General features: G+C 44.0%; 2 protein-coding genes across 2 annotated transcripts; both read left to right on the top strand.

Moving 5' to 3' along the window:
• The first annotated feature begins 1,213 nt into the window (after positions 1–1,213).
• On the top strand, positions 1,214–10,199 carry DEPDC7 (DEP domain containing 7). Its single transcript, XM_027735702.2, has 9 exons — positions 1,214–1,291; positions 3,521–3,908; positions 5,838–5,968; positions 6,851–7,040; positions 7,833–8,047; positions 9,101–9,243; positions 9,408–9,533; positions 9,628–9,706; positions 9,880–10,199. The coding sequence occupies exons 1-9, from the start codon at positions 1,219–1,221 to the stop codon at positions 10,092–10,094; spliced, it is 1,560 nt and encodes a 519-aa protein (XP_027591503.2). The 5' UTR covers positions 1,214–1,218; the 3' UTR covers positions 10,095–10,199.
• Positions 10,200–12,640: 2,441 nt separating this feature from the next.
• Positions 12,641–24,000, top strand: TCP11L1 (t-complex 11 like 1). The gene is made up of 10 exons (XM_027735697.2): positions 12,641–12,706; positions 16,155–16,321; positions 18,244–18,376; positions 19,265–19,385; positions 20,090–20,310; positions 21,387–21,523; positions 21,952–22,145; positions 22,484–22,665; positions 23,331–23,503; positions 23,687–24,000. Exons 2-10 carry the CDS (start codon positions 16,168–16,170, stop codon positions 23,920–23,922), a joined length of 1,551 nt encoding a protein of 516 aa, XP_027591498.1. The 5' UTR covers positions 12,641–12,706; positions 16,155–16,167; the 3' UTR covers positions 23,923–24,000.
• The last annotated feature ends 3,183 nt before the right edge of the window (positions 24,001–27,183 follow it).

The following is a 27,183-nucleotide window of genomic DNA, read 5'->3' as shown; positions in this document are numbered from 1 at the left end:
CTCGTTAACATGTATAAATATCTAAGGGGTGGATCCAGGCTCTGCTCGGTGGTGCCAAGCGATAGGACAAGAAGCAACTGGGCAGAAACTGATGCACAGGAAGTTTCACCTGAACATGAGGAAGAACTTCTTTACAACAGATTGCCCAGTGGAGTCTCCCTCACTGGAGATATTGGAACCATCTGGAATATGGTTCCACAATCCTGTGCCATGTGCGCTGGGATGACCTTGCTTGAGCAGGTTGGACTAGATGACCCACTGTGTTCCCTTCCAAACCGACCCATTCTGTGAAATCCAGCACCTGATCACGCACCAGGGATGAGTATCCCGGTGCCAGGAATGCGGGTGGTGTTCCCAGTGCTGTAGGAAGGGCCAGGCTGCTCCCGCCGGTGTGTAAGGGCAGAGGGCGCAGTTCCCCGCCTGGGAACAGCAGGGCCCTCGTACCGGGGCCCTGACCCCGGGCAGCACCAGCTCCCTGCAACATTTCCCCCCTTCCCGCTGCTGCCTATGGATCCCACAGCTCTTATTTGGAGAGCTGTGTCCAGTTCTGGGCTCCTCAGTGCAAGAGAGACAAGGAGCTGCTGAAGAGGGTCCAGCAGAGGCCACAAAGAAAACGAGGGGTCTGGAGCATCTTCCTTGTGAGAAGAGACTGTGGGAGCTGGGCCTGCTTAGTCTAGAGAAGACTAAAGAAGAGGGGATCTCATCAGTACACGTAAATCTCCCAAAGGCAGGTGCCAAGAGGATGGTGCCAGCTCTTTTCAGTGGTGCCCAATGACAGGACGAGGACCAATGGGCCATAAACTAAAACACAGGAAGTTCCACCTCAACACGAGGCGAAACTTCTTTCCACTGAGGATGGCAGAGCACTGGAGCAGCCGGCCCAGGGAGGTCGTGGAGTCTCCGGAGACATTCAAAACTGACCTGGATGCGTCCCTGTGTCACCTGCTCCGGGTGACCCTGCCTTAGCAGGGGGGTTGGACCGGACCATCTGCAGAGCGCTCTTCCAACTCTGGGCATTCTGTGATTGTCCAGGAAGTGAAACCGCGTTGGCGGACGGCCGGGCAGTGCCCAGGAGGGTCAGGCCAGGCCGTCGCTGCATTTTGTGCCCCGGGCTCGGGCACCTCCCCCGGGCGTGGGCGCGGCAGCTCCGCCCCCGCGGGTCCCTCCCTGAGCCGCGGGCCCGCCCGGCGCGGCACATCCGCGGGGACGGCGCTCGCCATGGCCACGGTGCGGGAGAAGGCGGCGGCCCTGAACCTCAGCGCCGTCTGCAGCCCCGCCGCCAGGCCCCCGGGTACGGCCGGGGAGAGCGGGGAACGGAGCTGGAGAGAATAGGGAGCAGGGAGCGGGCTGCCCGCACCCGGGCGCAGCGGGACGGGACGGGACGGGACGGGACGGGTCGGGGCTGCCCCGCCGTGGGATGGGGGCTGGAGCCGACCCGCTCCGCGCCGGAGCCCCGCCGGCTTCAGCTCCGTGTGGCGCCTTTCCCGGCTCCCGGAGGTTCAAAAGTTGGCCGCGCTCCGGACCCGGGAGGCGCTTCCGCGCGGGGGCCCCGTCCGGGATGTGCCGGCACCGGAGCAGCTCCGCGACAGGGAGAGAGACCCGGGAGAGCCCGGAGCTGCGGGCGGGGAGGGTGACAGGGCAACGCGGGGCAGCTGCGTGGCCGGAGAGCGGGTTGAGGTTAAGAGCAGGTGGCGCTCGCTGGGAACTGGTTTTTGGTTTTCTTTCCTGCCTTCAGCACTTTAACTTTGTGGGAACTTGTATCCTTGACGCCGCGCTCGTACCTCCCTCAAATCTTTTCTGTGGTATTATGTGTGTGTGTAAGGAAGAGGTGATAAAGCCGTGGTTAGTAGTAAAATTACTGCAGGTCGTATGTGTTGATGTTTATTTTAGCAACAGAACCAGCGCTGGTGTGTGTTTGGTGGTGTCGGGCTTGGGCTGTTTTTTTTCCTTCCGAAGAGGTCAGTCTGCTGTTCAGGTGTAGGGCTGGAAGCGAATTCTGCATTCTGTTGAGTTTCCTCTGCGTTCTGTTGAGTTTGCTCTGCCTGCCTGAAGGTGTCATCAGGTTAAAGTACCAGCAAGTGTCTGTGCCTTGTCTGTCTTGTACGTTTAAAACTTCAGAGATTGCTGGTTCTGAAAGATTGCTACCTTGGCTGGCTCAATGCTGTGCATTAAAAAGCTTTTTTTTTTTTCCCCATGGCATGAATCTTTTCAGAAAGATAACTAATGCTGTCCTTTACAAGTGTTGGTGCGTTCAAATTATATTGTGTTCTCTGCTTCCCCATCAGTCTTTACTGCCTCTCTACCTTCCTGCCTCTCCGTGCTAATTTGCTAATTTCTGGGCTTTCTGGTAGATGGAGATCAGCTGGAAACACTGGTGCTCCAAACTGGAATACAATTCTCTAAGTAAAGCCACTTCAGACTAAACAGAGCAGGAAAAAAACCACCTCCTGCATCTCTGTGGAAAATGCTCATGGTAATATGTTCCAGAAGGAGTTGCATGTTGGTTTTTTTCAAACACTGCATGGCACTGTTAATTCATTTGGTTTGAGGTCTGTCACAATCCCAGATGGCTTTCTGTAGGATTGCTGCCAGCTCTTCATTCCATATTTTATCCTTCAGCTTTTGATTTCCCTCTTCTTCCTCTGTTTCCTGTTTTACTAAATTATTCATCTGACTTACTGAAAAACATGTTTTCTAATTCTAGTCTCTCTGGTGGCTGCAGCCCTTCCCAGTTAGGTGCCACCTGTAAACTTTGTGTGTTTTCAAGTCCTTGTGGAGGCTGAGTGTAGCCTCCGGTCAAACTGTTGGCTGCTGGCACGTTGCTCTAATCAGACTGGTAAATGAGTAATAGTTCAGTGGCTTTACTGGGGGAGGGAAGGCTCAAGGAAGTGGCACTGAGCACACAGAGCCAAGGTCTCGGCGGGAGCCGTGGTGGCAGGACCTTGTTTGGTGGGACAAGCGTCCAGTGAGTGGTGTCTTAAGAGAATCCTTGAACTTGTCAGTGATGTGCTAAGCACTGATATTAGGTAGCTTGTGTGTGCACAATCCTGCAGGAAACAAGGTTCTGATGTGTCTCTTCATCCCTGCTTCCCTCTTCCCTGCCCAGCTGTTGGTGTTAGTAGAGGAACTAACAGGGCAGTTACAAGTACTTACAGCTGGTTTATGGTTGTGGGACACGTGTGCCTAGGAGTAGGTTCTGCAAGTGTAACCATTAGGTGACAGAGGGACACACAAAAGGACAATGCCAGAAAGAGAGGCTGAAAAAACCCAGGAACTCATGGTAGAAAAGCTTTAGGTTGATGTAGCCAGAGGAACCACCAGAGAGAGAGAGACAGCAGCACACAGCAGACAGACCTGCTGAGGAAGTCACAAAGTGTTAACGCATATGCAACCCAAGCCAAAGTGGAAGTCTCAAAGATTTTTTAAATCCTTAGGAGATTCATGAAAGCTAGGAGCCAGAAAGGGGGCTGTTCTGTTCTAGCTGCAGCATGAATTCAGTCTTTGTTGTCTCTGTTCTCAGGCTTTAGCTTGGCGCAGAAGCCGTTTGGAGCGACGTACGTCTGGAGCAGCATTATCAGCGCTCTTCAAGCTCAAGTGGAAGTGAAAAAGCGCCGCCAGAACCTGAAGTGCTACCATGACTGTTTCATTGGCTCAGATGCTGTGGATGTTGTCTTTGCCCATCTCCTACAGAACAAGTATTTTGGGGATGTGGATATTTCCCGTGCTAAAGTAGTGCGCGTGTGCCAGGCGCTGATGGATTACAAAGTATTTGAGGCTGTTTCAACGAGGGTCTTTGGGAAAGACAAGCGGTCTGTGTTTGAAGACAGCAGCAGCAGCCTCTACAGGTTCACAAACGCCTCAAACCAAACAGAATTCGATAGAGACTACCTGCAGTGTACCCCACAAAGGTTAGTACGTGGGGTGTGAAGGGAAGAATTTCTTTAGAGCAGGAAAATGTTAAGTGTTCCGGGGGAGAGAAGGGAAAACCGCTGTACAATTATAGGACCTAGAGGGGGAAAAAACAGATCACAGATGAGATGTTTGTGGGTGGAAGACAGGTAGGAAACAGCAATTTGAAGAGAGTAAATCACTCAACCTGCATAGTAACTTGTTTTCTGTGTCTGTTATCACATTGCCTTGGGGGAAGGAGGTAGGAGGGCAGAAATTAAGTGCATATTGATAGTGATCTAAACCCATATAACCAACTGGAATTCAGGTGCATCAAACAGGATAATGCAACAGAGCAATCTTTAGTCACTGCACATCTGGCTCTGGCATAAACCAGTAATCCATGCATCTTTTAAAGAAAAATTGTTTCCCCCTTTCATCATCTTTGCTTCTCTACACTTCAAATTTGGCTTTTCTTTTAGCCATTTCTTTATGCATATATGACTTCTTCCTAGGCTAGGTGGCAGGCTGTTTTGCTGTTGTGCTATTGCACACCATCCTAGAACCAGAGGGAAGTGCAGTGGTGAGGTTTTGTTTCCCTGTCTCTTTAGGAGTGGCCAAAGAAAACCCAGGTACTAAGCAAACCCTCACAAAGCAGAGCACATGCTATGTAGATGCCACTTTGCCAAGTAACTTCCCTTGAACTATTTTTGAGTCTTCATCTCTACACATAGTCCAGCATATTCTTACAAACTCCACTGATGTATTAAATACAACAGCTTTAGCAATATGCACTTTTGAAAATTGCAAATATTGACCTGAAAAAAACCCTCCTTATGTGACTGACATGTTAATGAGAGTAGCAGATGTGAACTTGAAGGCATCAACCCTGATGAAAAAATTATAGAAACAGACAGAATAAAAATAATTCCTTGATCCTGCTTCTCCTCTCTGGACCACTAGCTCTTGTTGTGTACTAAATCAAATAGTCCCAAGTCTTTATTTGGAAAGAGGAGAATTTGTGAGAAATTAAAAACACTTTAATCAAGTGTGGTATTTAAAAATATTTTCATCACAAGAATTGTTAAAGTAGACTTAGAACATATTGGACAAACAGTCATTAAACATGAGTATTTATGTTTTATTAGTGTTGAATGAAGGTTGTTTTCTTCCAGGCAGGGCACAGACCCATTGGGTTACATTTCTTCATTTAGTGAAAGGAACAGATCCATTGATCCATGCAGCTTGTCACATCCATAGTAAAGACAGTGGGCATCAGAAGGATTTTTGCAGTGTCCTAAACCAAAGAAACCCTGGGAGTTGAAATTAAATAGACGTGCTTGGAGAAATGCTAATTTTGTGGCTGGAGCAGTAATTCTGTCTACTCCACAGCCTGTGCAAGCAGTTGGGAGAAGAATTGGCCAGCACACAGAAGCAGGTGACAGGTTTCTGAAGGCTTCCATTAGCTGAAGGCATGAACAAGCCCCATAACTATGGAGCAATCGCCTCCTTGGTTTTTCAGGAACATCACTTAATTTTTGTCCTCACTTCGCTATCATGGAATATGCCTTAACACTCTGGAAGTTCTGAGGGGGGGGAATCTTATTTGGGTTTTGAAAATTAATTTCCTCTGCTTAACCACTTATCCTCTTAAACTTTCTCTGTGGTAATTGAAGTAACCTGCTGATGCCAGCTGTGACAAGCTCCAAGGGAGGAACTGTGCACACAACTGTTATATGCAATTAATTCTTTAAGGTATCATTTGTTCTCCTGGGTGGACAAAGGAAGTGTCAGGCAGCAGAGAAGAGGGGGAAGATAGTGTAAATATCTATATAGGAGAGAACACTTTTTAATCTTGGGACAGTTATTCATATCTATATGTTGCATGATACGTTTGGTTATCTATACGTACAAATATAGTTATATATAAAAACTGGTTTTAATCTCAGACACGAGAGGAGCATGTTGTTCCACTCCACTCCTGTCAAACCGGAAAACTTGGAGGATCTTTGGGAAAACCTGAGTCTAAAGCCTGCAAATACCCCTCAAGTAAACATCTCGGATAGTTTGTCCCGCCGAGGTAAGCCAAATAATGTCACAGTCATTTGTTTGTGGGAGAAGGAAGGTAAATCTGTAGGACTGGAAAGACTTATGCCTGTCAGATTGGAGAGGGAGACAAACTGAGTCTCACAGTATTTTGTTTTGAACACCGTGTCGTGAAAAGGCAAATTACATTTGTTGCAGACTTACTTTTTACCTTTCTATTAGACAAGAGCCATCATCTCTAGTTTTGTGGAGAAGAACACCCAGTGTGTAGAGCTTGATTTGAGTTAGGAATGTTCTTCATAGTATTCAATTACCTGCACTGCTTCTGTGCTTGACTAAGTCATGGCCAATAGTCTACTGCCAGCTAGAGCTCCTCCCTGGCTTTTGAACTCTCTATCTGCACATCCAGCACTCCTTCAGTAGTGTGTGAAACCATTCTTGACAACTCATGTCGCCCCTTTTGGATTAAACTATGATCTAATGTGGTTTTTTCCTTGGTTAAAAACGCTAATGCATCCTAGAAACTGTGGTTTCATCACAGGGAAACATCCTAGGAAGCTGTGATAAGGACAGTGTTGCTATTACGCTTTTTTTTTTTTTTTTTTTGTATCTTATCTAGAACAACGATTGTTTGCAAATTAGAGCACAAAGAATGTAAGGCACTTCAAACTTATCCAAAAAGCAGTTCTCTCACACTTATAGTTAAGTAAACAATTGGGTAATTCTTGCCTTTTGTGGTGATAAAAGGCACTTCAAGGTGATAAGGGGCCACACTCTTTGCTACTGTAAATCTCTATTTTAGTAAAATTAGTCTGGTAGGTTAGGCCTGATGGGAGGAAGGGGAGTTGTCCTTTTCTCATAATCTGTTTTTGCACTTGCTGAGTCTCCATGTGCTTTGTGTATCCACCCTTCCCAGTTATTAATGAAGTGTGGCAAGAACAAACAATTGCTCGTCTGCTGCAGCTGGTCGACCTTCCCCTCCTGGAGTCTCTGCTGGAGCACCAAGAGATCAGACCTCAGCTCCCACAGCCAAGGAAGGGAGCTGGGTATGTCATCACAAGCAACTACCTAGACAGAGAGATCCTCAAGGCTTTCAGTGACTCACAGTAAGTATTCATTGCTCTCCTCTGCAGATTTGTAAGACTTTCTGCTTCCATGGGAATGCAAAGCATAGTTGATCTTTGGGTAGAAATGTAGTAGTCTCAGTCCTACCAGAAAGGACTGAGCAGGCACTTTGCTCCCTGTTGGACTTGACTGGAATAACTGGTAAATAACAATTGCTTAGCTCTAAGCCAGAGTAGTGGGATAATTTCTGCTGCACACTGGAATGGTTTTTGAATGCAATGATGGTATTCAGAGGGGAAATTCTTTGCTGCATTGAGGGAAGAATAGAGCTTTTTACTACCAACCTGAAAGTTTTCCCTAAAGCATTACTTTTGAGGAAATCGTTTAGTTCCTCCTACTATATTAAAAGAGCCAAAAATGCTGAAATTGAAACTGTGCACAGAGTTAAAAATACTGTCTGAAAAACTTTTACCAGTCTAAATCAGATCAAGGTTCATGTTTCTGTTTATCTAGCAATAATTATGTCCTTATCTCACAGTAGAGGACATCACTGACTTCAGGTTTAACTGCTTGTGACTGTTTACCTGTGTGGGTTACTAATTCTTCATCTTGATTAAATACATAACAAAGAGGTATATGACTATGATCCACTTGAGTGTGTCAGGTAAAGTGTCCTCTGTGTGTGAGAATTTCTAATGTATTTAAGTACCTACACATGCAGTTTTCACTGGGATTGAGAAACCAGTCTACCTGCTTTCTGTGGAAAGCAAAGCAACCAGCTCTGAAAGGCACCTGTAGGCAATGCTACAAACCTAAATCACTCTGTCTTCCAGGACAGACGAATGGCTCTCGGCAGCAATAGATTGCTTGGAATACCTTCCGGATCATATGGTGGTGGATATTAGCAGGAACTTGCCTGATCAGCCAGATCAGGCAGATACATGGAAACTGCTGCTGTTTGACAATATTGGTAGATACTACAGCCAAAAAAAGGAGCCGCTGTTAAGCCATGCACCCGAAATCCATTTAGGAATTGCAGAGCTTTTAGGTAAGTAAAATAAAGCCGTGTTCCAATGCTTATGTGAGATATGTATTGAGAAACTGAGTGTTTACCTCAGCAGCCAAGATTAAATATTGACTTCTGCAAGTATTTTTTTTTCCTTTTCACTTCTAGCCATAAAGACTGTGCTTGATTTTGGTCCTGACTTTTATGCAGTTCTGTAATCTTTGATTGGGTCTGTGTAGAATGGCTGTGAAAATGGTGCACTATAATTTGGTAGCAATTGGTATACATAGAAGTTAAATATCCATGGGAAATGAAACAATAATATTAAATATTTATGCTATGAGAGCTAAACTGAAAGCTGTATAGATGCTTTGTACCCCATTCACAACTTTTCTTTTTTTTTTTTTACACAGAAATGTTTCTTAAATTTTGCTTAGACAACATTTTAGAAAGCTTTTGATGTTTTAGTCCTCAATTAACATCTTATCCCTGTTCTCCATATTTTCCATCCTATTTCTTGTTCCATGGGAATAGTTTGTCCTGTTGGTGGGAATAGTTTGCATTTATATCCTATTCCTCCTGCCTACATGAGAAAGGGATGATATTAGTACAACCTACTTCATTTAAATAATTCACATCTCTAAAATGGCTATTCTGCATAGTAAGGCAAATTAAAACTTAGCCAAGCTCTACAAAGTGGTTTGCAGTTAATTCCTCACACTAGCCCGTGTATTTAGAACATATTTCTCATTTTTTGGGAGATCTTTATTTCCTCAACAAGAGTTCACTCATTTCTTTAACAGAACCATTTTCTCTTTGCAATATTTCACATCCCATTCAAGATGGCTGAACTGTAATTGAACTTAATTGCAAGTGAGCTTACTTAAATATCAGCCTGAAAGCCTGTATGTGGGATGTTCTCAGACTGTCTGCAAGCAGCTCTCATTAACCTGTGAGAAGTTTTTGTGAGAATTAATTGCTTAGTTTGAGCAGTTCTGTGTAGAGAGATGAACGTCTCTTCAGTGGATATTTAGGTGTTTTATTGCAACATTTATGTAAATAAATATGGCAATAGATACCCTTATCTCTCCCCAGTGAATGGGAAGATGGAGCAATCTTTAGAAGCTGTTCAGCTGTATTTGAAACTTCTAGACAGCCAAGTCAGGGAGGAGTTCAGGAGACTGTTGTACTTCATGGCTGTTGCAGCACACAATTCTGAGCTCAAACTACAGAAGGAGGTAAGTGTGTACTTAATAGATGCTTTACACTTACTGAAATCTAGAGGTCACAGACACTGGTAAGAAAACATGTTTGTAGCTTAAATAGGTGACTACAGGAAGAGCAGTGACTCTGGAAGAACAACGGGGGAGACTAACTCTCTTCTTTTGTCCTTGTTCTTTAGAGTGACAACAGGATGGTTGTGAAAAGAACATTCTCTAAAGCTATTATCAACAATAAAAACTTATCCAGAGGGAAAACTGACCTCCTGATCTTGTTCCTTGTGGACAACCAAAGAGATGTGTTAAAGGTAAGAGCTAGAAAATGACCAGGTTTTGGCTAATCTTGTATGCCTATGAAGAACTGCCTTTTCTAAGATGCATTGTCATCTCTTTCTCTTCAAGATCCCAGGGACTCTGCATAAGATGGTCAGCGATAAACTGCTGGCTTTGCAGAAAGGCCAGGATCCCAGTAAGATAACAGGTAACAGTTCAAACTGAGCTTTTTAATCTCGTCATGCACCCAAAATGAGAAATAGGTGATGAAAAAAGACTTGCTGTAACGATGACTAATTTGACTCTAAAGGAGGATGGGTCTGTGGAATCCCTAGGGTGGCTGAGTGTGGTGTTAGCTCTGAATGTCTCGTTTCCTTTTAGGCTATACCTTTTGCCAAAAACTTGATGAAAGAGAGTATCGCTCCAATACAGAGAAGACCACAAGAGATGAGCTGTTGTCTCTGTTGAAAGCTATCGATGAAGACACAAAGCTCTCTGACAAAGAGAGAAAGAGACTGCTAGACCAGTTTCATAGTAGTAATCCAAGTATTTTTATGCAGTATTTTGGAGACAGAGTTACTAATATGTGTGTGTGAGATTTTAAATAGAGATTACTTTGTATACTCCAGCATTGAAAACACTAATATATTTGTAAATTTTTGTATTCATGTATTGTGCCTAATAAAGTTATTTTGTGGAAATGGATGGAATGTATTCAGTTATTACCAAAGCCAACAGTACAACAGTAGCCTTTATTTATAGTTTAGCTTTTCTCATTCTTAATTGCTATCGGATCAAAATAATCCTTCCTTTTCCTCACCTAAAGCCAAGTCTATTGACTCCCTCTCTTCAAATATCAAAATTCTTGAGATGGAAGACACCATGAATGAGATGTCTCTCTCACCTTTTACCTCAGCACTGAATCTTATGCTGAACATTTTTTTTCTAATTTGCCTTGCATTATGTGACTGACACGTAGCATTGATCTTTGCCTTGCTGTGTAATGGACAGAGCTGAAGAACATCTCCTGCTTGATGTTCCACAGCTTTCCTTCAAGCTTGCCAGCTAATGATACTGTCTATGTGTATGACAAATTACTGTGCTGTTTTAAGCTAAAATGGCACCATATTGAGGAATTGACTGTCCTGAGATGGTAAAGATATTCTGGATTTTTAAATCAGTCTGGCTTTGGTTGCCACAGGATGTACTGTTTATGACTGGTTATCTTCATCCCTGCAGTGTTTTGCTCTGACTGTAACTCTTATTGATGGCACCAGCTGTAATTAGAAAAGAGCTGGAGCGAAGGAAAGGCCTTTGGCTTGTCTTGTGGCTGTATAGTTTATCTGTGTCTGGTCTACGGTGGAAATCCCAAGCTTTGCAACACAGGCAACTGCAGGCAGATATAGAGCATGATTAGAGATCTAATTTTGGCTCTTGTGGGGTTATCTTTGGGATGATATCAGCCAAACTTCGTTACAGCTGCTGTTGAAAGAAATAACAAATTTTGTTCCATTTCTGTTCTCTTCTATTTGGGAACAAAAGCTAGTTTAATTATGACAACAAAGTAGAAATAACTGTTACAAGCACATCGTGATCTGATTTTTTAAAAACACGGCCCCATGTGAGATACTGTAATGTCTCCCTAAGTTACTCTTCAGTCATTAGTGGTGTGTGGTGCCAGTGGCCCAAGTGCTTTCTGTGAACAGAGTTGAGGGCTTGGTGTGCAATAGGACAGTGTGTTACTGTGTCCTGATGGGGGATGGATGACAAAGGTGTGAAAACCTTATTCTAGTCGGTTAGAAAGGACTTCTAAAAAATATCCAGTTCTAGTAGTGGGGAGGAGTATAACCCCTTTTTAGTAGTTATATTTTGTAGTTCTTAGTCTTAACTGAAAGCTTTCTATTATAAATGTACTTCCTCAGAACAGTTGGCTTAACTTACACTTTAAAATGTGGGGGTGGAAAGGCAGTTCCTTGTTCTTAGGAAAAATATGTTAAAATAAGTTACTTATGGTGCTGCATTGGTTCCCCCTTCAGCAGAAGTGTATTCCCTTTAACTCCTGCCTAATGTAACATCATGGTTAAGAGGATGAGATTTCTATCTTGAAAATGAGTTCCTGCCTGTGGGCATTGCCTGCTGCAGTGAGAGTTCTGAATTACAGATCCTGCCCTGTGAGTTACTGAGCTGGCTCTGCTGCCAAGTTTGCTTTCAGGGTAAGGAAAAGCAGCCTCCAGGGAGGAATGGGGCTCAAATGTTCACCAGTGGGCAAAAGGCAGGGGCAGCATGGCCTTTCCTCTGCTTGGGGTGGTACAGCTCCTCCGAAAGTCCCTAAGATTTCTCTTGGGAGGAACTGCTGTGAGCTGGATGAGATGTCTTAAGGACAGCAAGGACAAGCCATGGCTGCTTTCCCTGCTTGCTGGGTGGGTTTAATGTGAATCGGTACAGTGTGGTTGGAGCAGTTGTACATCTCTCTATCCCTCTATGTTAGAGCACAAGTCCTATGAGGAGCAGCTGAGGGAGCTGGGGTTGTTTAACCTGGAGAGGAGGAGGCTCAGGGGAGACCTCATCACTCTCTACAACTCCCTGACAGGAGGGTGTAGCCAGGTGGGCGTCAGTCTCTTCTTCCAGGCAACCAGCAGTAGGACAAGAGGGCACGGTCTTAAGCTGTGCCAGGGGAGGTTTAGATTAGACATTAGGAAGAAGTTCTTTACCGAGAGACTGACTGGGCACTGGAATGGGCTGCCCAGGGAGGTGGTGGAGTCACCGTCCCTGGAGCTATTTAAGAGACTGGATGTGCCACTTAGTGCCATGGTCTAGTAGACAAGGTGGTGTTAAGTCAAAGGTTTGACTCGATGATCTCAGAGGTCTTTTCCAACCTCGTTCATTCTGTGATTCTGTAGAGCCCCGGCGCAGGTTATTGGGGCGCAGCCCTTGCTCTGTTTGGGGTCGGGACCTCGCTCGCCCCAAAGCCGCCGGGAGCCCTGAGGGCTGTCGGTGCTCCATCAGCGCGGAGCAGAGCTGCTCCTCACCCCTTCCTGGAGGGAAAACCCCCCGTTCCCGGCGCTGGGGCCCCTCGCCCCGCCCCGGAGCCGCCGCGGCCCGCCCTGCGCTGGGGCTGCGGCGCCGGCCCAGCCCCGCTCCGCGGCCGCCGCCGGGAGGGAGCCGGGCCCGTCAGCGCCGGCGGCCGCGGCCCCTGCGCCGAGCGGCGGTAAGAGGGGGCGGCCCGGCCCGGGGGGCGGCCCCGGGCGTCCGGGGGCGGTGGGAGGGCGGGGGGCGGCTGGCAGGGCCCGGGCCCGGCACCGCCGAGGGGGCGCCGCGGCGGCTCCGGGCCCGGCCGGGTAGGGCTGCGCCGGGGCCGCGGGGTGAGCTCGGCACTGCATCCCCGTGCTCCCTGCGCATCCCACAGCCCGCTCCGGGCTCGTTTTCCCCCGTGGCTCATTGATGAGCCTCGGCAGCGGCGCCGGGAAGAGCGGTGCCCGGGCCGGGGCTGCAGCCGCTGCTGCCGGCGGGCGGGGTGGGATGGGGACGGCACCCCGTGTGCTCCCTCGGGAATGGCGCTGGGAGGGACCGGGGAGGGCCTCGCGCGGAACGGGCTGCGGAGGGGAAAACTGCGGAATTTCACAAGCATCCCTTGTCATTTGGAAGGCGGACGGGGCTGCAGCTCGCCTTTTTCCTGGGATGCAAGGGAAAGCAGGCTGCGATGTGGCAGGTGAACAGAGAGCGAGCTCAGCGCTGGAATGAAGCCTGAGGCAGGGCAGCCCTCGGGGTCAGGGCAGCTGTCAAGTGCTGTCTCCTGCAGAGCAGGTGGTGAGAAGGAACTGCTTCAGCCTTGGTCAAGGTGTGCTCCATGGAAACAGAGTGAAATTTATGTAGTGCTGGTGTGCATCTGATGGTTTGAGGACCTTTAGCGAAAAGAGCCGGTGGAAAAATGTTTTGTTTAAATTTTAATCTGTTGGGGTTTTCTCCTGCGTTTCTGTTTTTATTAAAAATAAATGAAAGTGCCAAGAAGTAGGCTTTGCTCCATTAAGAGGCAGAATTGTTTCTGTGAAAGGAAAGATGATGATTGTGCTTCTGGAAGAGGTATTGTCGAGCTTATTTACCCAGTGGAAAGAGGATATGTTCTAGATGTGTTCTGGCAAATAATAGCAGTAATCCAGCAGAAAAGAGTAGACTATTGCAAACTAAACAACTAAACCAACAAGTGTGCCTTTTTAATTCATCTGCTGAACAGTCACTTGGTAGAATGGCCCAGGAGTTCTTGTACCTGCCTTCCACAGCTGAAATAGGACTTTTTTTAAACAAATGGTAATTAAATGAAACTTTTGGGTTTGAGGCTGTAGCTCTTGAGCTGCCATTTTATGGGATGTAGTCTGCATGGTAGGAATGATGGCCTGGTGGGCAAAGCTGGGGGTAGCAGTCATGAGACTGATTGTCATCTTATCCCTGTCATTTATCTTCTGTGAGTCCTCAGGCAACTTAACTCACACCTCAATTTCCTCTCTGTAAGTAAGGTATATTATATTTCCCTGCTTTTCTCAGCATAGTGAGCCTAAAGTGCAGTGAGAGATTGAGAGGCACTAGGAAGTGTTATGTGCTTTAAAGACTTAAGTGTGTTTTGGTTGAGTCATCTTTGTGGTTCAGATTTTGACTTCAGGAGGATGCTTTGTGGATGAGACCGGATAGGAAGAGTGGCTGTCTAGTCTGGTGGAATGAATGTGGAAGCCTTTATGATAATGCTTTTATCCCAGCCAAATTCAACAACAGGCCTCCCTCCTTTGTTTAACCAGTCCTGGTTTTTATTTTATATTGCAACTTGTTGCTATGATCTTCTTTATGAACAACTCCTTTATTAACAGAGCTCCTCATCCTCTTGCTGGTGGAGTGTTTGCAGTAACAGACCTTCTGTCCCCCAGATGGGAGATCCACTTCTCCTGGAGTGTGTTACTGGTTTCCCACTGGTTTCCCAGTTCCTTGCTGGGTGGGATGCCTGCAGTTACACCCAGCTGGAGGCTCTCTCTGCCTTGGTTCAGAGGGTGGCAATGTGACTGCAGCTGTGCACAGATCACCCCTTCCATGTCCCAGCCTTTTTGTGTGTGAAGAGGGACATAGTGAAGCATTTGGAGCAGGGACATCAGTGACTCTGTTCCAGCTGTAGGCCAGTGTATGATTCTAACAATATCTGTACTGATGCCTTGGTTTTCCCATGTAATTTATCCCATGTTTTTTGTGCTGTTTCCTTTTCTAAAATAGAAATCACACAGTGCTGTGGGCAAGTGTTGCATGCTGTTGTCTCTCATGCATCAAGCAAGATGATGATCCTGAGTCATTGCTGTGGAACAAAACTGTTTCTTACATGCCCTGAGCTTTCCAGCTGTCCTGTAGAATCCCTCTGGTGCAGTCAATTTAAGCACTGATGGAGCAGGGTTGGTTATTACAGCTGTTGTATGAAAATAAAAAAGTCTCAGTGTGCATTTTATATTTTTGCTCTGTTGCTTGCTTCTGCTGCATCCTCTTTGGTGCTGCAAGTATTTTCTCCTAGTAGCTGTGAGGTGCCTCTGGAGGGTGAATCTCTTGCTCAGAGCTTGTTTCTTTCAAATTTTGAAAGTGGGGATGGTGAGATACCAGAGGAAAGAGGAAGTTTTTCCAGAAGCTTTCTTTTATTTTGAAAGGCAGAATCCTTCTGACTCCCACTTCACAGAACATCCAGGCTATTTAATTGAGTTAGAGACATCATATGCTCTCTAACAGATCTCTGTAAAACTGAAATCTTAACAGCAGCTTCCTGCATGACAGTTTTCATGGTGGATGTACAAATTACATTCTTCAGAGGGAAATCTGAGTGTGAAATAAGTGAAGATAATGAATGGTGAGGCTTGCTTTTCTTATGGTAATTTTTTCATTATAACTTTGGCTACACTGTATGTGTCTGTGTCTGTGATGTAATATAAATATTTTGGTAATATAATAAAAAATTAATGTAATAAACTAATATTTTAAATACTATAACTGCTCTTTACTGTCTTTATTAAAAACCCCTGAAATTTTATGCATAAATCATGACTCTTGCATGGAATGAAAATATGGGAGTAGAATTTTATATTGATTTCTCTCTAGTCCTTTTCCTGCTCCTTAATGCTTTTGGATGGCTCAGAGCAAAAGCTTTTAAGTTCTGAGCAGTTGGGGTAGATCATAGTTCAGGAGTATGTTATGCTGAGGAAGGCTTGTTGCTGTGTAGTGAGGAAACATCTCATTTGACATAATCTTTTTGTAAAACATTTCTGTGATACTGTTCTGAAGGTCTTTTTCACTGCTCTCTCAGAAGCAATGCTAAGAAAGAGAACTAAATATCTTTTTCTCTCTCGTCTGTATCATTATGGCAAAAGGGAGCAGTTTCAGATTTTTGAGAACTTAGTCGGAATGCAGATTAATAAATGGTAGCTGTGTTGAAAGCATCCCATTTGGTGGGACATGGGAAGTGAGTCACTGAGTCCAGGTCTCCTACCATTATAGGGATGACATCATATAATTCCTCATAAGAATTCTTTCATTCTTAATTTTTTTCTCAATCAGGAGAACTCCTGGTGATGTTTTCCCACCCAGCCATGTCATAAAATGCTTATTCATTCCCTTTTCCATATTTTTTCTTTTTCTGTAAGGAACCAACTGAAAATGTCTCAGAATCCTGACAAGCTACACTCAAGTGAAGAAAGGCTGAGTGGTTTGGAGGATGGTCAAGAGGAGAACTCGGATAACCCGGATCAGTCTGTCCGAAAAAGGATCCGGCAGAGCGCTCCAGGGTCACACAGAGATGACACACCCAAGTGTAAGCAAAACTGCTTTATATGAAATATAATTAAAAAAAAAAAATCTGTAGGTTTTGGTGAAGGCAATCCTAATGTTTCATACCATTCTGTGCAAGTTTGACTGTCTTGCAGTTAAATGTAGTGTGACTCCTGATGGTTTGCTCTGAAACTGTTTGTAACACCCTTTTCCCCATTTTTTTTAGTACTTAATTATACACAGTGACCATGTTGCTCTGGTCCCCATATATCTTAAATACCCTGGTGTGTCTGTGCTCATGGAAGGGGTAAAGCACCATCCTGGGGTGTTCCAGCTACTGCTGCTGCTGTTTGCCTTATCAGCTGAACCTTCTGGATTGTTGCAGCCTCTGTTTCCACTGCAGGGCAAGGAAGGCTGTTATCAACAATGGAATGTCCTGTCATCCCCCTCACAGTATAGATGGAAAGTTGTATGTTTTATCCTAATGCTACTTCCAGTGTCAAGCAGGACTGCATATTTTAAGCTTATTCCTAAGGCGTATTTTTCCTTGTCATTCTGCTTTTAACATGAGGAGCTGGATGCAACATGGCTACCAAATATTCCTGGCAAATCTATAGATGAAACCAAGGGGAGGTTTTTCTGGCTCCAGGGGTTCAATTCAAAGAGGCAGAAGTGCTCAGATAACTAGTTCTAAATTTCTGTAGAGAGTGTCTCAGCCTGTAACATTTTGTTTGTTGTATTTTTTTTGGTTTTTTTAATGGAGTTCATTATTACTTGAGGTTTAGTGTTGTGTTTAGTGTCATGTTACACAGAAGAGATGTTCTGAGGGAGTTTATGTTCTTATGCCCTGCTGGTTGCCTGACAAAGACGGGATGTATGTGTGGAGAGAGGCTCTGAACACGGGAAAGTAAAAAGCATAGCACAGTCTTGCACTGCACTGTACCACAAAGAAATGGTTGGTTTCAAGCCCTTCCCTTGTTTAAGGGAGCAGATGATGTGATTTAAGAGTGTTCTGTGGCAAATGAGAGTCTTGGCTTTTAGTGCACCCACTGCTGGAGTGAAGTCATTTGGCAGGGGGACAAGAGCACTCTCATTCAGCTGTGAACTTTGCTGTCTGCTAGTGCTTCTCAGAATATCAATCCTTGCTGTGTTCCCGGAGTCACCCTGCAACATTAAGCTCCAAGCAGAAGGAAACAGGGATTTAGGAGGGCTGCAGCAGAAGAGCAAGATATTGATGATAAATTAGCACATTGGTGCTACTCACTTATGTGCCCCAGGGCCCAGTTTAAACCTGCTGGTCCATCCTGGGCAGTCCCAAATGCCTGCCAGGGAAAGAGGTCTTAGGCATTGGAGCTGGGAGTAGGTCTTGACATCCTTTGTTGCTTGGATGGTGGCCTCTGGGGGAAAAGAAGAGTTGGGAGGAGTGCCAGTTGCACTGGAAGTAATGAGGATAATTAGCTACTGGTGTGTTACTGCTTAACACTTTTGTGATTTGTTTGCTGGCTGCTTTAAAGATGAAATAATTTCCCTAAAAAATGTAAAATTGAAATGGCAATGTCTACACAATACTTGTGGAAATAGTGTGGTGAAAATGCTGGTAATTTTAATTATTTCTTCCCACAGTATGGAGAAAGATGGTAAGATGCTATTAATCCATCATAAAGAAGTACTGGTTTGGGTGTGGGGTTTTGTTTGGGTTTGATTCTTAAAAGAGCTTGATAGAACTTGGAAGCAAGTTCTGAGCCCTGAATATCAACTGGGACTCGCTCCTTTGCTTTCTGTAATACTCCAAACCTGTGTCATCCACTAGATGGGAAAGGAAGGGAAGGCAAAACATCTTCAGGTGACACTGCCATTTGACCCTCTGTACTGTCAGTAAGGTGGAAAGGGTCCAAAAGTCTTAGGAGACTTTATTTTCTGCAGGCTTTTGTAGAGAACTGTCTGACAGTGTAATTCGTGTTGCAGCCAGTCCTCCTCGGCCTGTGTCCATAGAAGAGCTCATGGAAACAGCCAAGGGAGTCACCAACATGGCATTAGCACACGAGATTGTTGTCAATGGAGACTTCCAGATTAAACCAGCTGAATTACCAGAACACAGGTAAGATTGTTACCTAATATATCTATTAAAATATATCTATATATATATCTGTAGATAAAGTTTGCATTTGTAGAACTGCAGAGCAGCTCTGGGCGATCAGGTGAAGGCTCTGGCTGGTATCTTGTCTGGCAGTGCTTGGTAGGGAGTAGGAAACAATGTAAGAAGAAGGTGGTAAAAGTGCAGTTCTGCTGCCCAGATATATGTGTGAGCATGAAAGGTGAACCTCTTGGAGTAACTGTGGGACAAATCCCAGTGTGCTGTGGTTTCTTGTCCCAGGAGTCAGGCTGCAGTCTCCCACATAGCCCAGTCTGACTGCAGCATTTTGAATTAGGAATTGGTACTGAAGCAGTGGAATTCGTCTATTTTTTTTTTACACAAAGTGATCTGGGCCCTTATCTCAGAGTAGTTGCAATATTTATGCACTGAAACACAGAAGCTTTTGTGTCAGGGAAGTTACTTCATTTCTGTTAGGTTTACTAATGACTTTTACCTGGTAGAATTGCCTTTACTTAGTGAGGCCTTTAAAAGGAACATGAATACTGGTCTTTTGAAGACACACTGTAATTTTTGTGATTTATTTTTTAATTTATTTTAGTTGTCTAGTTTAGGTGTAGCATAGGATGAACTTTCAAGTACTTTAATTTGTAGCCGGCTTTGCTTGTATGTAACCCTTTATTAGGACATAGGCCATTCCAAATCCTGCATCCAGTTTTTCTTGCTTTTCCAAGGAACATAAAATGACAGATCTCTTCTCTGTTAATCATCATATATTCATTATTATGTTATATTCATATTATTACGTGCTCTTCCTCAGGAGCTGTAGGTTATCTTTGGAAGGTGGTGCAGAGACAAGTATCATTCTTTCTAACTGGTCATGTTTACCCACAGCTTGGAAAAGAAAGTAAGAGACATTGTGCATAAAGCTTTCTGGGATTGTCTGGAAGCTCAATTAAAGGAAGACCCACCAACATATGATCATGCAATTAAACTGTTGGGAGAAATTAAAGAGGTAAGATGATGTGATACCAAGGTAAATTATTGAATTTGAGTAGTGCATTGATATGAATGAGCAAAAGTGGTCGAAGCTTGGCTTTTCATAAAAGACTCTCTTGTTCTTTTTCATTGCTGTATCATTGTCTGTGAACATATATAAGTTGTATAACCCCAGAGGAGAAATTTGAATTTAAAACCAAATGCAAATCCATGTAAGATGATTAAAAGGTAAGTAATACCAGTTTCATAATTCCAAGCTTCCTTCATGTTATGGCAGCAATATTAGTTATGGAATCAGTGAGATGCCCCAACACTGGGCTGATAAAACTGAGCACAACAGTCTGAAGTATGATCTGTGCCATAGAGTATTTACCACTTAGTAACTTCAGTATCACACAGAACAAGGTAAAACATCTGAAGTTGGTGAGTGGTTGGTTAAAAAAAAAAAAAAAGAGAAATTCTACTTTTAAAGGGCAATTAATTTAAATAAGAATATGCCCCATCCCTTGAAGTGTCCAAGGCCAGGTTGGATGGGGCATTGAGCAACATGGTTTAGTGGGAGGTGTCCCTGCCCATGGCAGGGGGCTTGGAACCAAATGATCTTTACAGTCCCTTCAACCCAAACCATTCTGTGATTCTATGACTCTGTAAGAAGTGGTTTTGATCCTTGTGCTCTTTGATATGTAGAACTAATGCACTGTTAAAAACCTTCCATTGCAGAATCTCCTGTCTTTCTTGTTGCCTGGTCATACTAGACTGAGAAACCAGATTACAGAAGTTCTTGATCTGGATTTGATAAAACAGGAGGCAGAAAACGGGGCCCTTGACATTTCTAAGTTGGTCAAATTTGTTATTGGGATGATGGGGACTCTCTGTGCTCCAGCTCGAGATGAAGAAATTAAGAAACTGAATGATATTCATGAAATAGTTCCTCTGTTCAGGTACTGAAATGGTGTTTATTAGTCATGTTCAGAGTCCCTTAAATAGTTTTAGATGTGGGGGAGGGGGGGTTCCAGCAGGGCAACCTGCAGCTCCTAGGAAAGAAAAGAGTGATAGGGAAAGGGAAACAGCTGTGGGTGTGAAGGGGAGAGGTGCTCCAGGAGTCATTAACAAGGACCATCTCTGTTCTGGTGAGTTGGGGTATTTGTCTGGCTCCTGCATGTCGGTGAAGGACATTTTCTTAAATGCCAAATGCATATAAGCCTTAAGACAGCAGGTGAAGAGTCAGTTTGTATCAAAAATTAACATCAACAGCAAAAGGAGAAAAAAAGCCCACAGGAGCATAGGGAAAAAGTTCTACTGGTTTCCAACCAGTTTGTCCTTTCTTTCCAGTTTGAGCTCTCTTTACCCCACTCCCTGTGTAAAGTCCTGTCAGTTCTAAAGGGAGTGTGTTGTACCCACATCTGGGAGCATCAGGGCTTCTGCTGTCACCATATTCTCAATTCAAGGTCTCAATAGTCAGAAGTTTCACTAACCTTGCTGTTTTCTAACTTGCAAAGCTTCCAAGAGTTCAGGATTGGCTTGGCAGAATTATGGCCAGCAGGAATTAGGTTGTTTTAAAATTAAGATGTTGTTATTTGGTGGGGGGTTTTGTGTTTGTTTTTTCTTTTCTTTTTTTTTCCCTTGGGTCTGATTATTCACTTCCCACTGAGGTTGGCTTTCTAGGCTGCCAACAGAGAGAGCATGCAAGGTTGGAAACCCAGATGGCTTTTTATATACTCAAGATACAGCACTGCACATCCTGGGAGATGTAACCTATGGAGCTAGTGAAGTTAATTCCATGGAGGCTTTTTTACAGGAGAGCAAGATTTCTTTCCTACTTGGAAGAGGCACATGCATGCATGTACATGCTTGCTGAAGCTTTCTCTCTGTCTCATGCTTTTAAATGGTTAAGCACCCTGTTACTGTTTCCCATGCATGTTTTTGCTCTTTCCTTAGACAGTCTGTAATAAATCTTGTAAACAGCACCTCTGAAACATCTGCAGCCTTGAATAACTTTTTCTGTTTGTTTGTTTAGAGCCATTTTCTCTGTATTAGACCTAATGAAAATGGATATGGCAAACTTCGCTGTCAGTAGTATTAGGCCAAAATTAATGCAGCAGTCTGCTGAATATGAAAGAAAGAAGTTTCAGGAGTTTCTTGAGAAACAGCCAAGTATGACTTTGTTCCTTTCTTTCTTCCCCTCTGACCTCCTAGTAAACTGCGTGTCTTTGCTTGTAGAACATGAAAAAACCCCAGATATTTTTATAAGCTCATATGGTAAATGACAGCTCGTGCCCCAAAACTGTGGTTAGAAAAAATCTGCCAGAACTGTAGTTCTGCACTTAGTGCACTGGAGTCCAGTTTAATCTCAATACAGTGTAGGGCATGATTACCCAGCATCATCTCACCTCTGATTTCCTGTAACTGTGTGGTTTTGTTTTAGATGTTCTGCTTGATGCAATAAATGAAATGCATGTCACCAGTTGATATCGTGGGTATTAGTCATAGTAACTAATGGGCTTGTTTGGAAATTATTGCTGGAAAAACCTAACTTTGAGAGGGAATTTTCCTAACAAGATTTTTTTCCCTTGCTCCTCCAGATTCTTTAGACCTTGTCACAAAGTGGTTGCAAGAAGCAGCGGATGATCTTGCAAAGCTGGGACATGAAATGTTGCCTCCCCACTCTAATGATGGTGCTACTGGTGGAGCCTCCACCTTGTGCTTCTCTGCTGTACAAAATCAGGCCTATCTGAAGCTCCTAAAGTGGGATCATGTGAACAGGCCTTTTCCAGAAGTAGGTATTTAACAAAAAAAAAATGGGTGCTGTGCTTGTTCCGCTCTTCTGTTTCTGGGACATAACAGAAGCTGTTCAGATTTGTAGCCTTGCGACAAGTGCAATACTGAAACATTTATCTCTTCATTGGGAGCTTCTTGTACTACTTCTCTTTCAGTTCTGAAACCTGCTTAGTTGGAAAAGAGGGGTTAATGCTTTTCATTTCACTCCTGGTGCTGTCCTGCTGAGCACCTTGCTCTTCCCTGTGTCATTGTTGTACCTTTTCTGTCACATCCCAGTGTCCCTTCCCAGCCCAGCAAACTGACCCCGTCCTGTGCTGGCTTCCTCACTCATTACAGACAGTGCTCATGGACCAGACCCGCTTCCTGGAAATACAGCTGGAGCTGGAGCAACTCCTCCTGGTTGGGACAGTGCTCCTGGTCACGTTCAGTGCAGCAGGCCCAGCACTTGTTGATGTGCCTGGATTTGCGGAGAAAATCAAAACCATTGTCAAGGTGCTGCTGACGGGAACGCATCTTCCGTGAGTATGGGATGGTCCTGGTCACGCAGGGGCAGGTGTAGCTCTGTTTTCACCCTGGTAAATAACCAGTGTAAGCCTCTCTGTCTCCTCCTGGACTGCAGGATATGCAGAGAAGGTGCTGAGGGCTTCCTAAGAAACCAGGCCGACAGTTTTAGTTCAACTCGCTCACTTGGAGTTGTCTTTTCTTGCTCTGCTCTTCTATGAAGTGTCCACACTGCTTTTCCAGTGTGCTTTTATGATGCCAGGCTGGCACATGAGGCTGCCAGCAGCTAACCCTGCCCATGGTTTGGGCCAGGCTTCCACAAGAACCTGAGTGTGGCACAGTGAGCTGCCTGCAGATTTAGAGTGATTGCTGTACACACAAGGGTTGGTGACTGGTTTGGCATTAGTCAGAGCTGTCTGCAGGCAGAAAGTCAGCTCTTGTGTGTATAGATTGTTCAGGCTGGAAGTCTTTAATGCTCTCCTACTTCCTTGGTTTGGAGGTCAGCTTTATTTTTCATACATCTCTAAAAGGTACTATTCTTTATAATTCTGGCTTTTGTCTGCATTATGCTTTTCTCATTGCATTTGATAAATAAGGCAACTCTAATTGAAAGGTTTATTTTTAAAAGGTGAGAAAAAAAGTAAATATCTGGTTCAGTAATGCTCTACTCCACATTCTGCAGCTCCTTTAACCTGAAGGAATCTCTGGCCACCATCGGGGAGAAGGTGTGTGCCGAAGTGAACAGCTGCCTTTCCCAGCACGGCTTTACACCGTTCTCAGCAGAGAGAGAGACTGTGCTTAAAGGGCAGATCCAAGCAGTGGCCAATCCAGATAACACCATCTGCAGGCTCATAGGTATGTCTGGCACTGCTGCTCTGCTCTCCTGTGACTGTTCTCTGTGTAACTGGTGGGGGGGTGTCGTGCTGGGCTTCCCATTTCATGTCTCAGATACTTGACTGTGTTGCATTTTATGTGAGATTACACCATTTCTAATGGACCCTCTCTTTTGCAAACAAACCAAGCCCCATTTTTTTCCAGATTCTCGAATTCAAAAGTTTCTGGAGAATTATCTTGCATCCAGTCACCAGAAAACACTACCTGCTATCCCTGGAGGGTTAGGCCCTATCCAAAGGGAGCTGGAAGAGGTTGCTGCCAAGTACGTTCGTCTCGTCAACTACAACAAAATGGTCTTCAGCCCTTACTATGATGCAGTCCTTGGCAAAATACTGACTAAGGAAGAATCTCAACTTGTAGGGAAGCCAGAAGAGTCATAAACCCAGTTTGTGTGCTACCAACACGGTATTGTCAGCTATTAAATAAAAATTGTACCAATATTTGTCTAGGAAAACAGCTTTCCGTGTAAATACTGGTTCCTTCTAATTCACGAGCGATGGTCGATGAAGGAAATACACGAGGTGCAAAAGGGGTTCTGAAGTAAATGATGAGAGATGCATTTTTAATGTAAGGATGCAACCTAGGGGGGAATATCATGGCAGTTTTCTGGCTGTAATTTTTACATTTTGGAGCTGATTCTAGGTAGGGCAAGTTTAAGAACAAAACTTCGTATTTAACTGGCTCATTTTAGGGCATTTAACTCTTAATTTACAGTGAATTTAGTTTAATTAATCCAGAGCAGTTTAGCAATGGTTCTTCCCAGAAGAGGTGATATGGTTTTAAAAAAATCTTACTTTAAAGAATTAAGAAAGCTAAAATTCTAGATAAGAGGAACTTCAACAGACACAAAACCAACCCAAACAGCACTTTATTGTAACATTATGGTCACTATGGTAGGCTACTAGTTTTTTCTGCATTTTACTGCATTTTTAATAGCGTTTTTTTGCTGTTTACCTGCAGATGTTACAAAACATAATATATTTTTGTAGTAAATTTTCTGGTTATTGGGTAACTGTCCTCTGCTATGTACAGTACTTACAAAGGTGGCAATCTTATAGATTGCAGCTGTATTTATCTCTTGTAAAGACTTAAGAAGGGCAGAGCTAAAATGTTTTGATAAAAGTGGTATTTCTTACCTTGTTTTGCTAGTAGTTTCCTCCTTTTTATGTGAGATACTAATTTTAAAGTAAATCTGTGTCACTTTCAGAAGGTGGATTTAAAGTGTGTGAAACTTCAGGCTGGAAAGTTTACATGGTTTTTTTTTTTAAAAAAAAAACTACAACAGGAGACGGTTGCATATTCAATCATGTCTTCAAAAATAGCCAGGAAGTGCAGAGCACTATGGGCAGTATAAGTGATTTTAATGCAGTGTGAGAGGTGAATGACTTAGTTTGAATACACAGGGAATATTTTCAGTAGATTTTTTTTCACTTTGTAGAGGTGTTCTTGGAACTTAGAATATTTATAGGCCTTGAATTTCATTAGCTATGTGTTGTGTAGATGAGTGTTCTCAGAAGAGCTCAGTGATCTTACAGCCTCGTTGCAGCTTCAGACTCAGCTGGGAGGTAAGTGCATCTGAAATTTCCCTCTAGTTGAGCACAACAGTGTATTACAGTAATCAATATTTGATGGTTTTAGAAAAGCAAAGTTCATAGCTATAAACAGTAAGTGGTCCAAGTACTAAGCTATCCAAGCCAGAATGTCTTTGAAAAAAAAAAAAAAACAACCAACAAGGTATGTAAAATAAATAAAAGGGCCCTTTTATTGCCAACAACCAGGTTAATTTATGAATCAACTAGCCAACCAAAGTATGAGAACTTCTAGAAGCACTTGATGTTAAATAAGTGTTGATGCTTCCCTTTCTGGTTTTCCTTTAAATCTCAGTGTGGATAGAGGTGCACTGACTTTGATTTTGGAGGAAGACGAGATAAATAAGACCTTTTTTCTATATTAGCCTATGCAACTCTAAAACAAATTTTTCTCATTGATTACAAACCGCTTTCCCCAAGGGAAAAAAAAGCAAACCACCAAACCCTGTAAGAGTTTACCACTTCAGACAGATTTTTCTCTCTTGGCTAAATAAACTCAGATAGTGAAATGAATGTCTTTGAATCTTTGGCAGTTCAGAAATGAGTAGGTTGGTTAGCCAGACAAAAAGGGTTCTGAGTAGGCTTTTGGTGTAGACTGTGTCATTGTTTGCATCAGCAAAGGATACTAGAGAGGTCTTCAAGGTTGCTGTGTCTGCTTAGTGGGCTTTGTTGTTACTGCAGGACCCACCTCTCAGTGCAGCCACAGAAGTTAATTCGACAGAGTAACAACGAGCTGCCAGAGCCATTATGGCTGGAGATGTAACCAAAGTAACAAGACAAAGCTGTTTTCAGTTTTGCTGCCGTTATTTTATCTTTTAGCATTGCCTAGGAGCTGCCTTTAAAACCCCTGGGACTTACACACTACACAAAGTTAGATGCTGTAGGGGACGATCTCGAGGATGTGGGGAGGAACAACAGGACAGTGAGACACTCAGAAAAGCCCTTGAACAACATAACTGACTGCAGAGTGAAGGGGACTGAATTAGCAATGACTGCTCCCAGGGCTGGGATTCAGGGTCCAGGTGTCCTGACATTGCAGCAGCGATTGTGCTGCCAACAGTGCTCGTGTGTTGCTCACAGGGTTGATACAGTAAATCCCATCTCTCCTCACAGGAGGGGTTTGATCCTAAGGCTTAATATAGGAAAAAAACATAGACCCATAGAAGAGTGCAGTACTCTCCTCTGGCTCCAGTCTCACTTCTGGGGGCACACACAGTGGGAACAAATGCCTCTGGGAGTGGGTGCTGCAAGCCTTCCAACAGTAAAGATCTGAAGGGACTGTAATAAATGCCCACAAGTGCAAATCACCTTAATGATTTTCCCAAGTTGTTTTTTTTTTTAATCAGAGCATCTGACAAACAGTGTCTCTACATCCTCACAGAAAGAAATAGGGAGATACAACTGAGGAGCAGAGCAAGAAAGGAATTCCAGGATTGCTAAGGCCAGTTCCTCCCTCCACCTGAACCTTTCCGGGGTTCACCTCTCCCCCTGGCAGAGAGAAGCACTGACCCACAGGCAGCTGTGCTGCTGGAGATGGGAACGTCTTGAACTTTCTCGAGTATCTGAATGTCCTGTAGTCCAAGGGTGTTCTTAAGATCCTATCAGAGTGCCATTCTGAATAGCCAATTACAAGTTAAAAGCTCAAGTACACATAGAAACTGCTTTGAAAGCTCATACAGTGTTTTTTTTTTTTAGCTTGTTTGAAGATAACAAGTGAAACGATGTAGCTGATTATTAACATTTAGCTTTGTACCTTACAGTGGAAGACTGGTGCAGGTATCCAGGACCAGCCTGTGTTAGCCAGTGGTCCTGGACAACCCACCTTTGAAACATATACTGAGTTAGTCTTAAGATGCTGTCTTCTTCAAACAGTCGTGGAATTACAAGCAAAAGTGTACTGTATCCTCTAGAAAAGTGGAGAACAAGCTAATTCTAATATGTATGCTCTGACCAGTTTCCTGTGACGGTCTTATTAGCATTGCTTTTGAAGTGGCTGAGTAATATTTAAGAAGTACCTTGTTGTGTTTGAATAAAACCAGAATGAGGCATGAA

This window comes from Pipra filicauda, unplaced genomic scaffold, assembly GCF_003945595.2.
Source record: "Pipra filicauda isolate LSUMZ 115617 unplaced genomic scaffold, ASM394559v2 scaffold82_size2718185_pilon, whole genome shotgun sequence".
NCBI lineage: Eukaryota > Metazoa > Chordata > Aves > Passeriformes > Pipridae > Pipra > Pipra filicauda.
The sequence above is the reverse complement of the archived record's forward strand: the minus strand, read 5'-3'. Positions and strand labels throughout refer to the sequence as shown.

Bases quoted from the DNA above. Each gene is read 5' to 3' on its own strand.
- DEPDC7 (XM_027735702.2), top strand. From the start codon at position 1,219: ATGGCCACGGTGCGGGAGAAGGCGGCGGCCCTGAACCTCAGCGCCGTC. The intron at 5,969-6,850 runs GTAAGCCAAATA...CACCCTTCCCAG, and splicing joins GGATAGTTTGTCCCGCCGAG to TTATTAATGAAGTGTGGCAA. The intron at 9,534-9,627 runs GTAAGAGCTAGA...TTTCTCTTCAAG, and splicing joins ACCAAAGAGATGTGTTAAAG to ATCCCAGGGACTCTGCATAA.
- TCP11L1 (XM_027735697.2), top strand. From the start codon at position 16,168: ATGTCTCAGAATCCTGACAAGCTACACTCAAGTGAAGAAAGGCTGAGT. The intron at 16,322-18,243 runs GTAAGCAAAACT...TTCGTGTTGCAG, and splicing joins CAGAGATGACACACCCAAGT to CCAGTCCTCCTCGGCCTGTG. The intron at 20,311-21,386 runs GTACTGAAATGG...TTGTTTGTTTAG, and splicing joins GAAATAGTTCCTCTGTTCAG to AGCCATTTTCTCTGTATTAG.